Here is a 14,361-nt window from a genome sequence, read left to right on the forward strand (position 1 = left end):
GAGTCTGCTGGAGTGTGGCAATTACTGTGCTCCAGCAGCCTCCAATATCTCATCAGCATCAAGCGGCTGGGGCTCTTTATCTAAAGCTCATTCAACAAGCTTTAGATAAAGCGCCTCCGCTGCCATTCTGAAGTGCAGGGACTCTGAAACGCGAGACGCTCCAAGCTGCTCTAATTAAAGCATCCCCCCTGCATGCGCGCACACAGTCTCCCAGAGCATGTGTATAAACACCCCATGGTACTAGGTATGTGAAAATACAAACATAGATGTGAGAGACTACCCAGACAGAGGACCGGATAGTGAGCATAGTCCATTGACTTCAGTAGAGCAATGCCAATTTATACCAGTTGAATATCTGGCTCCAAGCCTCATTTTAAAACAGTCAGACCTCTGTTGGGTCATTCAGTGGTTGACATTTAGTAACATAAATAATAAAGACAACTCACCATTTTTATCCAACACAAACACGGATGTCCTTCCTACTGAGACTTGTTTTAATTTCTGCTTTTGAGGTGACGGAATATGATACCAACAATCACCTAGAAGTTGGAAATAATTGAAGGAGGTGCTGAAAAAACAGCAATAAAAATATATTGCAATATACCAAATAAGCTTTGTATTGGACACTGGAGGTTCACAAGCATAAAAATACCCATCTATGCAAGACAAAGGTGAATCATGCATTTACTAGCCAGGCTTTATAGTGATGCAGAACAACTATTTTCTCGTAACATACAGCCATGTGAAGTGAGTAGAAAATTAAGTGTCCTCATTAAAATGTTTACTTTTCAATGTACCATTTTGCTTGTCTGTTGGAAAGAAATCTCTCATGTAGATCAAGTATTTCAGGCACTGCTTTCCTACATATATATGTATTGTAGTTATTGATACCCATCTCTACTGAAGAGAGTCAAGTTTTCCCCAGTAGACACCTGTGCAAAGATAAATAGTAATCTTGTGTGGCTAGGCATATGATCTGGGAAAAGCTGCTCCTCCTATCAGTTTGGACCCCATGCAGTCTTTTCATAATTGAATAAAAGGATGGTGGCTGGGCTTTTCAGAGGAGCTTTGGGATTTAATAAGACTGGGTTTTCACTGATTTTTGGACTTCTTTTTGAAAATTCCTGTTGCTACTTTTACAAATTCTTTTGTTGAAATCATAGGAATTTGTGAGAGTCTAAACTGGCAAAATAAGCTGTGGGGAAAAAAAGACTTTTGTCTGATGGGAAGGGTATGATAGGAGCTCTGGCAGAAACCACCTTAAAAAGAGTCTCCCAAGGTCTTACAGCTTTTCTGGCTACAGCAAAATATGACTAGGTGATATGAGAGGTGCTGGCAGTAAAGGCAGGCATAGCCAAAGCACTCCCTCTCGAACTACGCCTCGAGAGTTAGAATCTGCTTCAGGCAAAGCAATGTTTTCTCATCTCCTTTTCCTAACTCAGCATTTTCAGCACTTTGGTGGGTGGAATACTTCCTGGTTCTCTCTAATCTGACCTCCTAGGGGTTTGGATTGAGAAATTCAAGGTGGGATATCTTTCACAGCCTGGTAGGGGAGGCTAGGAAACTTTTCTTGGCTTTTGAAGAAGTTACCCAGCTGTGTAGCAAAGAAAGAGCAATACATTCCATGGGTCTGTGCACATTACCTTTATGCTTTTTAATGCACGTGAATGTAAGTTAGGGTACGCCGTTTAGACTGTACCAGCCTCACAGGTATTGCAGTGACAACGTTCAAATATCTCAGCCCTGCGCCCATTTGGTTCATTATCCTTTCACTGTGAGAAGCCCTGCTGCAGAGGACAGCACTCACCTGCAGGTCTTTTAGGAGACACTGAGCCACGGTAGAATGCCGAGCCGTCTCGAGCAATGGCCCAGACCTGGTAAAAAGCTCCAACTGATACTGAAATGAAGGGTTGATCTGTTCCCACATGAAGCCAGGATGTTCCCTAAGGAATGACAACAGTTTTGTAAAAACAAACCTTTTAGAGAACCAAATGATTTTATGTGCCTATTGACTACTCACCACCTGATTAAAAGAATCCTAGAAAATAAAATAGCTTTTGAAAAATAGTTTTTATTAAACCATTTGACTTAGAAACAGAGGCCCAGGTGGTTAAAAACTTATTTAGTTGCCAAATTCCCAGTAAAATCAGTGACTCTGGCGAGCTTAAAATTTGACTCTGTGGGCGTTTCTATGCGAGATGCTTTACTCAATATTAGTGCAAATTACTGTACAGTAAGCATCACTGTCTACACATGCAGACACTCACTGCATAGTAATATGCTCTAATAGTGAGTAAATTTGCTACCTATAAATACAAATAGCAAATTTACTCACATTAGTTACTGCACAGTACGGCACACGTAGACAGCTGACAAGGGAGCAAACTTGCTCCCGGTCAGCTGGACAGCAGGGGGCAGGAGATCGCTTCCTGCCCCTGGGAGCTGCCTGCTGCCAGGATGGATTTTGGCACCAAAGCCCAGGTGGGGACAATGTCCCCCTGCCCTGGCATCAGGGAGCTCCCAGCCCCCACTCCCTGCCCACGGGGCACCCTCAGCCAGCTCCAGGCTGCATTTAGAGACTTCCCCTGCAGCCTGGGGCTGGCTGGGAACTGTCTCAATCAGGGGCAGGTCCCAGCTCCATGCCCTGATTGGGCGATTGAGGCACGAGGCTTGAAAACAGCTGAGGGGAGGGATGGAGGGCGGCAAGTCCCTGCTCTGATCTGCCAGTGGGGCATCTAGCAGAGAGCCCCTAGCTGGGTGGGGAATAACCTGCCCCTCCCCTGCAGCTCTTTCCAAGCCCTCTGCCCCAGTTGGGGAGCTAGGGCTGGGAGTTCCCAAATGCTGGGGCGGAGGGAAATTGTCCCCACCAGGGCTTCAGTGACAGCTCTCAGGGGCAGGGAGCAGTCTCTTTGCCCCATGTTCCCTCCCAGCCCCTGGGCTAGCACCCAGGGGGAGCCTAGAACTAGAGGCTGGAGGGGGCAGGAGCAGACTGCTGCCAGAAGCAACAAATCTGCTCCTGCATCCCCGCAAGTATAGATGCCTGCCTGGGGTGGGTTTACTCTAGAGTAACTTACTGTAGAGCAAACCCACCCTACAGCATTTGCATGTGTAGAAGTGCCCTGTGTGTTAAAACTGGTGGTAGTTAGATGCCCAAATATCTATGATGATCTGGGCCAGAGACCCTTTTTAATACCCTTTTGTTCAGATTATTCTATAGCTGAGATCCAATATTCAGTTCTGCAAACTTTTCTGTAAGGGTGTTAAGATTTCAGTCATAACTAGTACAATTCCTAGACAGAACTAATAGAAAAAAACCCAGAAAATATTCATTTTTTACTTTTTTCAAAACTTTAAGTATGAAAAGAAATGAAAAATGTTGGCCAGGTCTAGAAACAAATGTTTTGTAAAATAATGCATCTTGGTCCTAATCTTGTAAAGTTGGTAACCACATGCTTAATGTTGAGAGTGCAAGTAGTCTTACTGAAGACCACTGTACTGTTTACTGGATTGAGAAAGTTGTGTTGTAGTCTTTTCTCCAGTTTGTAAATAAATGTGATTCTATTGCTAATTATATTAAGACTTGTAGGTGATTTTGGGTCTTTACATAACAAACAGGGCTCAGTTCAGAGTCCTGTGAAGTTAATGGAAAGACTGACTTCAGTGGGTTTTCAAGTGAAGCCACAACTTGAACAGAGTCCTCTTTGGAGCAGCTTAGTATCTAAATCAGATTATTACCAGCAGTTCAAAGAGAAGGTAGTAGGAGAGCCTTCAGTGATGGAAAGGGAAGAGAAGGAAATGGGTCTTAGGGCGGGATATGGGGTAGAAGAGAAGCTGTTCCAAGCCTAGGAGGTTGCACTAGGTGAGGATGGAGACTGAGCAGTATAGGGCCAGAAAAAGGTTGCAACAGGAAAAGGCAGCTGAAGAATAACGGGGTTTACATAGGAGGGCACAGAGCTTCAAATCTGAAGCACAAAGGGGAAAACAACCAGAGAAGTAACTTGAGAGAACAAGAAGTGACTGAATGCCGACATACGCTAATTATATATAAACGAGACAGTAAAGATAAACAAGGAGACTCACGGCTGAATTTTGTTCCGTTACTTCAAGCCTGCAGAGCACGTCTCCCTTGTCACTGATTGCCCAGACAGCTATGGAGTCTTCCTCATCTGCAGCCAAACTGGGGATTATGGAGATGTCCCACAGGGTGATGGGAGGCACTTCCAGCCATGGCCCATTGGTGACTATTTTACATTTTCTGAAGAAGAAAAAACACAATGTCTTAGGAATATGTACTTTCTCCACTAGATTTTCTCCACTGTTGACAGAAGTGGTTAAAGTTCAGGCAGAAATAATCCCCAGACCCTTTTGTTCAATGGACATTATGCAAGCTAGTGTTTCCTGTTTGCAAGAGGGCTGACACCAAACAGTATGGTGTTTTTGGATCAAGTTTTGAAGCATATCAGATCAGGACAAGAGTGGTAATTTGTCAGAAATTTTTAATAAAGCAAAAGCAAGGCCTTGAAGGAGTCTGCAGCTTGCTCTACTTTCCTGTCTCCCTTTTAATCATAGCCAAGCTTATCAAGACAAAGAAGAGATTGAGGACTCCACTGCAGAAAGCAAAACTCTGCAGCTGGTCCATTCCCTCCTCTGTACTGGCAGTGGGAGCATCTTCATTACTTGATTCAGGAAGGGGCTATCCAAAGACAACAGTTTGTGCACTGTGGGAACAGCAGTTAGCATGCTGAAGGGAAAGTGGGCAATTTCCCATTAAGAGATACAGAAAAAGCTCCTTTTAATGGACTGTTCTGGAAAGCAACATTGTTTCAGTTTCCACCAAAAAAAAGAAAAAAGTATGGAATTAGGGATATACAAGCAAGTAGCATATTAGGGAAGCTGCACTAAAGTTCATCATCAGAATAGTTACCTCCCCACTGCCAAAAAAATAAACAGCATTCCTCCTTCCTCCAGCCTGAAACCAGGATGTAGCCCTAAGCAGTTTCCTGTTTGCTTTCAAATGTAAGTTTGTACCCTGACAGAAACATTTGCCCCTAAGGATGGTTCTCAACTTGACTTACGTCATATCACCCTTTAGAGTGTTTGAATGCAATCTGCAGTTACAGGATGTACAATAAAACAACAGTTTAAGGCCCTTGGGCTTTGCTGAGGAGAAGGAAGAGACAAGTCCAGAGCCAAAACATTGGCCCTGCAAGCACAAAACAAATGTTTAGGGGAACAACATGCAATTTGTAGGCTTACAGCCCTTATGAGCGCACCTGTTTGATAGCTTGCCACAAGAAAGCACCCAGGGAAACTGAAGCTATTCAATGTTAGCCCAAGTTCCTTTTGGAAATGCTGGGGTACGTAGGTTCCTCCTGCTTAAACTAGAATACAATGGTGGTTTTCTCTTTTTTGTTTCCAGCCAATCAGAGCGTAGTCTGGTTTAAATCGATGTTAAGAAGTCATCAGTTACTTAGTAGGTGGTTTCTGCTTGCATTCAAGTTTATAGCCGGGTAATTCTATTAGCATGCAAAGCAGGGTTATAAACACTCATGGGAAAAGTTTATGAAAACTGTAACTAGTTAAAATTAAAAGTCAGCAGCCTTTAAAATTAACTTGAGTTAAGTTAAAAGTTAAATATTTCCACTTTCAGCTAGTTAAAAGGTAAGTTAAAAAAGGAGCAACTAGCTAAAAGTTAAAGATGATTTGTGAGAAATGCGTGAAACACGGTGAATTGCCTCTTAGCATCGTTTTTCATTTTCAAATGCAATGAGTGGGTTTCTTTTCCATAAGCCCACAGAAGCCCCCTAATTTACTTAGAACTCACCCTGCTTTACCTGAAGACAATGTTATAGTTGTCATATGGTTTTCAGACTAATAATTTACCAATACCTATGTAATATTAGATCCTTCTCACCCTCTCTATGTGAAGTACTTTATAAAAGTCAATGCATCATATAGGTATACCAGAATAACAGAAAGGAGATACTCATAGCCAGGTGACAAATGAAAGCTGTTTCCACAGAAAACCTTTGTTGTTACAGTTTTTATTCCCCAAAAAGGTAACAAAAGGGTATGAAATACATCTGAATTAGAAATAATGAAAGCGTCTGAAAATCAAAATTAGACTGAAATGAGAAAATCAGTTTAAATGAGAAAAAAGGTTCAATTGCATAGCAGAAATTTTAACCATGCTTACTGAATTTCAGCAAAAGCTGCATTTCAGAATTTACATCTGACAATTTTCCTCTTCTGTCTTGCAAAACTAAGCCCCCACTGCTGAACAATCGCTCTACACGGGCACATGAGCGAATGCTTGTGTTATAATAGATGAATAGTTTTTTCATAGCAGGTGACATCTCAGATAAGTTTCTCACAGATGAGAAGTAATGCTCATCTTCTTAGGGCCTGGGCTGCTGGTTCTGATCTTCATTAAAATTAAGTCATTATCTGCTTCACTCTCACTACTTGCTCCCAACCTTACTGGGATCAATGTCACTGCTTGCATGTGCTTGTTCCCTCTTCTGCAGCCAACTGGCTGCCCTGTTGACTTCTGCAAATGCACAGAAAATGCCAGCACAAACTAAGGAACTCTGGGACTTGTAGTTCTTAAGAGACCATATCTCATAGGAAAGCACACTACTCTGTCTCAAACAAGAAGTCCTAGAGTTTCAATAAAGAAATATCGTTACATGCAAGTCCTAGAGAGTGGCTGTCAGGAAAAACTCTGAGAAAGTCAGATTTAATCTTTTTTTTTACTTTTAACTTATACTTTAAAAAAAGTTAAAGTTAACCTTTTTTAAAAACTAGTTAAAGTTAAAAGTTAGCCATTTCTTTAACTAGTTAATTAACAAGTTAATTCCCATCACTGGTTATAAGCAATCTACTGACCTGGCTAACCTTGTAACAATGTGCACTAGTCATATAGTCAACCTTTATGTCTTTTTGCTTAAAGATCTCACAGAGTTGCACTTAAAACCTTGATGATATTTGCTCATAAAGCCTGGAATGAAAAATACAATACAAATAGTTGCTAAAGACTACAGACTGCCCCACTGCAGATTATATCTTTTGTACTGATTGTCAAATGAGTAGACAGAAGTTTTCCCCGTGAACTGCAAGATATTTCAGGGAATAAGCAGGCAACTTTTGAAATTATCTTTTATCTTAGTCCCTTACCTTACCCAGCGTCTCCGTCGTACAAAGTCTTTCATTGTCTTGTGGCCATGGTAGGATCTATCAAAGAAGATATATGGCTTAATAAGACTGTAAGGATTCTGAAATCCTTCTGATTTCAGGTATTGATTGCTGGCACTGGGTCTATTTAAGCCCATTGTTATTTGCTATCCTACTCTTTGTGCAAAACTCTCCCTGGCTAGGGACAGAAGTTAAACATAAACCAGCATAAGCAATCGGAAACTGGTTCAGATCTGTAACAAAACTGAAGTTCAGTGCATGCAAACCACTTTCAAAATGGCTGACACTGGGTTAACATAAACCTGGATGGATATAGTATCAGACTTAGCTGATTTAGATTAAATCAGTTTACTGAACTTCTGTCCCAGATCCCCTCCAGATTCAAGTTAACTCCACAGCATGGAGAGCAGGCCATACGATGAGAGGCTGAGAGACTTGGGTCTGGTTAGCCTGGAAAAGAGAAGACTCAGCGGGGACTTGGTAGCAGCTTATAAGTATATAAGGGGCCCACATTAGGGTCTGGGAGAACATCTGTTCATCAGGGCTCCCCAGGGGAAGACTAGGACTAACAGTCATAAATTGCTAGAAGACCACTTTAGATTAGATATAAGGAAAATTTTCATTACAACTCAAGTGTCCACAGTCTGGAATTGACTCCCCCCAAAGGTGGTACAATCACCTACTCTGGATATCTTCAAAAAACATCTGGATGCTCACCTTGCTGGGGTCACATGACCCCAGAAGTATTTCCTGCCCAAGCACAGGGGGGCTGGACCTGATGATCTTGAGAGGTCCTTTCCAGCCCCTAACACCTATGAATCTATAAGCATCCCAGGATGCTTGGTGGGACCTCCCCCACAACACCCTCCTCCCCACCTGGCAGGGTGGGCAACTAGGTTTGGCTCAATCTGTCTGCTCCAGCTAAGCAGGGAAGCATGCTCTAGCATCTGCCGCCACCCCCCAGCTTCTGGCCTGAGCTACTGCATGCACGTGGCTGTATTTCTGGAATCAAAATGAATGTCTGTTCGCTTGCTTATCAGTTCAATCTACACAGCTGAGACTAACCTGTGAAGATTGAACTGATTCAGCTTCAGCCTGTTTTAGTATCTGTATTTAGCCCCTAACTTCCAACATACAGCATTATGAAGATACGCGTGCATTGGCCTGGGTCAGTGATAAACTACCCACTACAGAAAAACATGTGCACCTTACAATACTAGAAAACATTTGGTTTGTCCTGCGGGGCTTACATTTTACCTACTGTCTACCTTCTAAACATCTATAGAGAGTAATACTTGGAATTCAGACATGCTCCATAGTCAGTCCTCTCCCCCTCATTTTACAGTGAGGGAAAAATCAAGGTGCCAACACAGCATGGAAAATGAACACATATTAAGTATTCAGGGGTTAAACATGGCACACTGGCACCCAGGATATTAAGTACAAAAAATTAAATTCCTTACGCTGGAAAGTCTGCAGCATACTGCCAGCCTTCTCGGTCAGTTCCACCAGAGACATTGAAATCAATATACCAGTCAGACACCTACAGCCAGGGAATTAAATTTAAACAGAAGCATGACAGAAAGCAAAAGTATAACATGGGAATTTCTTTTTAATGTTTACTGTCCATCTTTTGCACTTTACCTGCTGCAGAGTATACTGCAATAATACTTGTAGTACAACTTGGCATATCAAGAGCACTTTTTATTCTTGGGTCCCATGGTATTATAAACATTTAGGTTTGGATTCTTAAAGAACTCCAAGAACATTGAATGGAGGTAGGAAAGATTATCTTCATTTTATGGACAGGGAATAATTGAGGTTTAAGTGACACAAGTTATGGCAAAGTCAGGAATAAACTTGCAGTCCAGGGGGTCTATTCAGTAGACATTACTTTTCTAACATTAATTCTTCTAAAAAGAATTCATTTAAAAACAAAATTTACCCAAGACCACTGTGGCGATGGAGGCTTTGTGTTAACTTTTGTGCATTCTTGTAAACCAGATGCATTGCTCCACATATACCGATCTGTGGGCAGACCCCTGTAACAAACAGCATACAAACAGAGAGAATGTTAAAGGATAATAGAATCTTTCTCTTTCAGGTAGTATGTCCTGCACTCATATGTTAAACACACTCTTTAGTCATTAGATTCTCTAAATATTAAGAAATATAGAGTGAATGCAAGACACAATAAAAAGCACTTCAGTCAACATTACTTTTAGTCACCAGGAGTGATGGAGTGTGAGAGAGCATTCTGTTCATCCATCTATATTCTATTACGTGCATCACGAGAAGATGTATTAACCTATTACAGTGTGAAGAAAATGTTGTCTTCCTTGTTTAGCAAGGGCAAAGCTGATTTGGCTCCCATTATATTAAACCATGAAAGAATGTTATTAAAGAATGTTATAACAGGTTATTAAATGTAATGCCCATGAGCCCCAGTCAGGATCAAAGGTTCATTCTGTTGAGCAGTGCACAGTGTACATGGTCCTGTTCTTCAAGAGCTCCTGATGAGTGTATGAAATGCATTCGTAAGATGAGTAACATTGCTGTACATGCCTTCTGTAACGAACACTGACAACACTAGGACCTCAAAGACCATGTATTTTCCAACCCAACTTAATACTAAATATTAGAGACGACCCATGAAATGAGTTCTAAAAAATACCTTGGATGGAGTAATGTAATAAAACTACATGCTTTTTATTTAATAAAATATAACTTACCGGCTACTATATCCAGTGACTGGATTCCACCGCTGGTTCTCATATATATAAACACATTTGACATCTGATTGCATGTAAATATTATCAGCACTACTGGCCAGTCCTGCAGGAATTAAACCACTGGGATTAAAAGCAATGCCAAAACTTTAGGGAAAGAAAACGTGTGAAAGGTGCCGTAGTCTCAATTCTGGCAGGTATACAGCAACACTTATGAATGTTTTATTGCTCGTTTTGAGACCAAGATATAAAGCCCACTTCCCCTGCAGGGATGGGATCTGCCCGTCACAAAACTCTACAGAGAAGAGAGCTACAAGAATGGAAGATTGAAATAACTGGTTCTGCTGATGTCACACAGGGACTTTTAAACACCATGGTGGAAGAAACATTCTTCCTTACCTTGAAAGAAGCCTCCTCCATAGCCACCAGTATAAACCCAGGCTGTGTGATCGTACCCTATGCCCCACACTATGCCCTGGCTATTGCATTCTATTAGTCGGAGATGCCCTCCTATCTGACGCCAAAACCTGAAGGGAAGAGACAACATTTTAAAATCCATTCATAAGCATACTCATGAGCAATGCACATTTTCTGTTACACCTGAATTTTGACTGTGTAAGGGCAAAGGAAAAAGGTCAGCCCAATCAGCTTTGGTCTAAGCAGTTAAGAATGCTTCCTTTGGTCTGCTATGTATAGTAACTCCAGACAGCTTGACTGCTTTTACTGCAACCCTGCAGGCTTCCAAATGTTTCACTCTCATTAAAATTCAACTCTAAATGTCCTGGTTTGTTAAATTTCTTGTCTGTTTTTTTTTAAATGACTAATTATGATGCTCTTATAAGGATTTTTACCATAATTATGGAGCCTCTTCTGCCCTGCATAACAATACAGGATTTGGGACTCCAGATTTTCTGACTTAAGGGTTATTAAATAATCAGCTTCCACATTATAAATGGAGTTGATAAATGAATAATGAATATACCATCCATTTATATGGCTATGACAATTTAGGGCTCAGTCCTGCAAGTTGTTTCAGGTTACACTCAATGAGATCAGATAGATCAGAGTCATAATACACGGCTCAAATATATGAAAACTACGATGTGATCCTAGGAAACTTCATGACACTTACGAGAATGAAGGGAAATATTTATTGGCTGACATCAGCAGCATACTGTGCATTTCATGCTGTGTGTAAAACCAATGACTTGCCCATTAAAGAAAATTCTGGCTTCATGATACCCTCACTAGCAAGTGGCATTGTCAGAAATGTCTTACATTTGGTCACACGGCATCAGGTGTGGTGCAGCCTCCAGTTCTGGGCTCGGCTCACTAACAAAGATGTCTCCTTTGCATGTGACTGACCAGACTGCGTGATGGGAAGGAGGGCCTTGAATCCGTCTGCTTTCACAGCAGGACATGCTCAGCAAAGCAAGCTATGGTACAAGGACGGAACGAAGAGCTAGATGTAGGTCATGGTCTTAATGTTCTAACACATTTCTTATCTAACACTAATGATCTAGTGCTAGGGAGAGAAAAGATGTTAACCTTCTAAACTCCTAAAACTCTGTGGTGAACTAGCGGAGTTCAGATCAAACATATCACAGTTCATTACTACTGATGCGATTAATGGACTCTGATATGTATATTGCACCTTGCAGGATCCCAAAATGTTTCAGAATGTGTGGAGGTGCGCAAACATAAACCCTGTCATTACTGCTGAAATTCAGCAATCTCTGTGCAGTAGAGCAGTAGTCAGGCAGACACCCAGCTCAATGCATAGAGAAAAGCAGGAAAGTTTTGGCTTACTGCAGGGGCCAGCAATGGTTTTTGGATGTGGGTCAGAATAAGCCAGCTCAGATCCAAGGTGGGCCAGCCGTAGGACCTGGCCCCCACTTCTCCCCTGCCACTGCTTCTCTACTGCCCAGAAAAGCCCCTCACCACCAAGACAGGTAGATCCACTAGCTCCACATGCCAGATCCAGCCCTTGGATTGCTAACCCCTGATCTACCAGATTAAACTCTTTATTAGAAGTATAACATCTGCACAGAGCAGAGCAAACCTTAGTTGTTAAGGTTATCTGTAGCTCTGGCCATTGCACAGTGCTGGATTTACTTACAATTCTGAAGAAAGGACAGGCTGAGGTGACCGTGCCACAACTTCTGTCTGTGGTTTCTATGACCTTGCTTACATTAGGGGATTTCAGAGGATAACACCAAGAGAATGTTTTTTTTTCATGAGATCACTTGCACTAGAGATAACAGGCAGCTTCAGATGTTTACTGTAGTGTCAAATTAGCTGCAGCATCACTTCTGTAGTATAGGTGGATTATCCTATGCCCCCCAAATTGGTTTCTCCAATGTAGAAATGGCCAAAGAGCCAAATCTTGCAAGCCTAATGCTCAGAACTTACACAACCCAAGTGCTAACAAAGAACCAGATTGGCGGTTACCCAGTCATGCATCTCTTGTTCCGTGGCAGCTGCTAGGCGGATTGGCCACCGTTGCTTCGTTCTCTCAGGTGTGTACATGGCAAAGGAGTGTTTGGAGTCATTCAAAACTTCAACCAGAATGGTGACTTCATTCAGGAACGCATGGATGTACTGAGACAGTAAAAAGAGCATTGCAACCAAGGCAAACTCATGGAAAGATTCCCTCAAATTCAGTATAAGACAGCCCTATGCAGTCCCTGGTTAGAACAGAAGAAGGACACAGTCTCATCTTGGATGGAACCTTGTTTTTTGGTTGCAAGTGCTAAGGAAATGGGGCTAGCCTTATGGTTCTGTGTGACAGAGGTCCTATCTATCTTCTGGACCACTCCATCACCATGCATCAACCCTACTCCTCTTGCCAGGCATCAAGAACTGGGCTATTTCTGGGTTATCAACAATACTGTTAATTGATATAATGCTCATGGTGGTTTCTGTAGACACCCACTCACTGAAATACTTTTTAACAGGAGGCCGAAACAAGTATCAGAAAGAATTTTCACTCCCTAATGCCCTGGATCAGTTTTGAACTGGTAACCTAGAGACGAGAAAAGTCATTTATGAAAATGCCCATCCTCCAAGCCACTCAACCCTCTCTTTTGTATCCACAGATTTCCTTTTTATCAAATGCAAGACTGGGATCACATTTTGTTAGGTGTACACACCTTCTTTTCCTCATGATGCATGTAGTAGATGAACAGAATGCTATCTCGCACTCCATCACTCCCAGTGAACTGCTCAAGAGCCACTCGAACGTCCATCCATTTATGAGGCTTCCAGCTTCTCCACCACTGTAAGGTCCCAGTTTTAACCCACACAGACTGTAGCAGAAACACAAGATCACAAGGAGAAGCTGAGAGACCTGCCTGGCCCCTCCCCAAAATCCTTGCTGGTTCTTCCTGTACCACTTTGAGGAATAGGAAGTAGAAGGTAAAGTGATCAGCTGAAGACTAGCAAAGCTGGGTGAAAAAACCACATATATGCCTCACTAATATATAGGGAGATGGAAAAAAATCACAAAGAGATTGTTTGACTCTAGTGCCTTGCATACAGTATTAACTTAAATAAAAATAAATATAGCAGTTTCAGTCCAACTAAGATTGTGCTTTCTAACACCATCCTCTATTAAATCTGATTAAAATAGGGTTACCATACAACTGGGTTTTCCTGGACATGATCTCTTTTTGGATCCTCCCATTTCCATCTGGGTGGTTTTTTGAAATCTGAACCAGTGTCTGGGATTTTGCTCTGCTCTGTTGGTGGGGCTATTGGAGGCAGGGGGCACTGTGTACGTCTGCACATGCACACACACGTGGCTGCATGCAGTTAGGCAGGGTGGTGGGAGCAGCCCCAGCAGCTGGATGCAGGTAAGTCTATGGGAGCGGGGGTTAGAGGGCCAGGGCTTGGGGACTGTCAGGGGGTGGAGTGTGGAGACGAGTGGGTGTCTGACAGTGCTGGGGGAAGCTGTCTGGGCTCAGGCTGCAGCAGGGCAGGAGGGCTGGGAGGGGGATGGTGCCTGCCCTCCAGCAACAGAAGGGAGCAGACGAGCCCTTTGGAGGCAGCAGGGAGCTCTGTGGCTGGGCCAGAGGCACCAGGGCCAGTGCCCATGCTTGTGAGGGTGGGGAAGCCAGGAGGTGCTGTCTGGGAGGGATGGGGACCGTGGCCAGGCTGACTGGCACGGCACAGGAGCCCCAGCCCAGGAGAGGGGGGGCATAGGCCTTCCCTTCTCTTCCCTCTAGCCTGTGCTGGAGCTGGACTCACTCTGCCACCGCCTGCACAAATTGGAGTCACTGCTCTGGGGCTCAGTTGGGATTGGGCAGCTGAGTGCCCCCTCCAGCAGGGCTGGGGAGAGCTGGGGGTTGCAGGTTGGGAGTGAGTGGATCCCGCAGGGATGGGGGGGATGTGGCTTGGGAGTGAGGGGCACCAGCAGGGACAGGGGGTCTGTGGGTCA

At 43.0% G+C, this 14,361-nt stretch overlaps 1 protein-coding gene across 1 annotated transcript in view; it reads right to left on the reverse strand.

Moving 5' to 3' along the window:
* Positions 1 to 14,361, reverse strand: part of TECPR1 (tectonin beta-propeller repeat containing 1) — a 43,771-nt gene that overhangs the window by 5,506 nt on the left and 23,904 nt on the right. The window contains exons 12-22 of the mRNA XM_019512885.1: positions 13,076 to 13,231; positions 12,375 to 12,524; positions 11,202 to 11,359; positions 10,323 to 10,450; positions 9,927 to 10,029; positions 9,140 to 9,236; positions 8,658 to 8,737; positions 7,177 to 7,233; positions 4,081 to 4,255; positions 1,808 to 1,943; positions 447 to 539 (exon numbers count right to left, since the gene is read on the reverse strand). Coding sequence (XP_019368430.1) covers positions 447 to 539; positions 1,808 to 1,943; positions 4,081 to 4,255; positions 7,177 to 7,233; positions 8,658 to 8,737; positions 9,140 to 9,236; positions 9,927 to 10,029; positions 10,323 to 10,450; positions 11,202 to 11,359; positions 12,375 to 12,524; positions 13,076 to 13,231 — 1,333 coding nt within the window. The remainder of the gene's footprint in view (positions 1 to 446; positions 540 to 1,807; positions 1,944 to 4,080; positions 4,256 to 7,176; positions 7,234 to 8,657; positions 8,738 to 9,139; positions 9,237 to 9,926; positions 10,030 to 10,322; positions 10,451 to 11,201; positions 11,360 to 12,374; positions 12,525 to 13,075; positions 13,232 to 14,361) is intronic.

This window comes from Gavialis gangeticus, unplaced genomic scaffold, assembly GCF_001723915.1.
Source record: "Gavialis gangeticus isolate Ggan-Ray unplaced genomic scaffold, GavGan_comp1, whole genome shotgun sequence".
Classification (NCBI taxonomy): domain Eukaryota; kingdom Metazoa; phylum Chordata; order Crocodylia; family Gavialidae; genus Gavialis; species Gavialis gangeticus.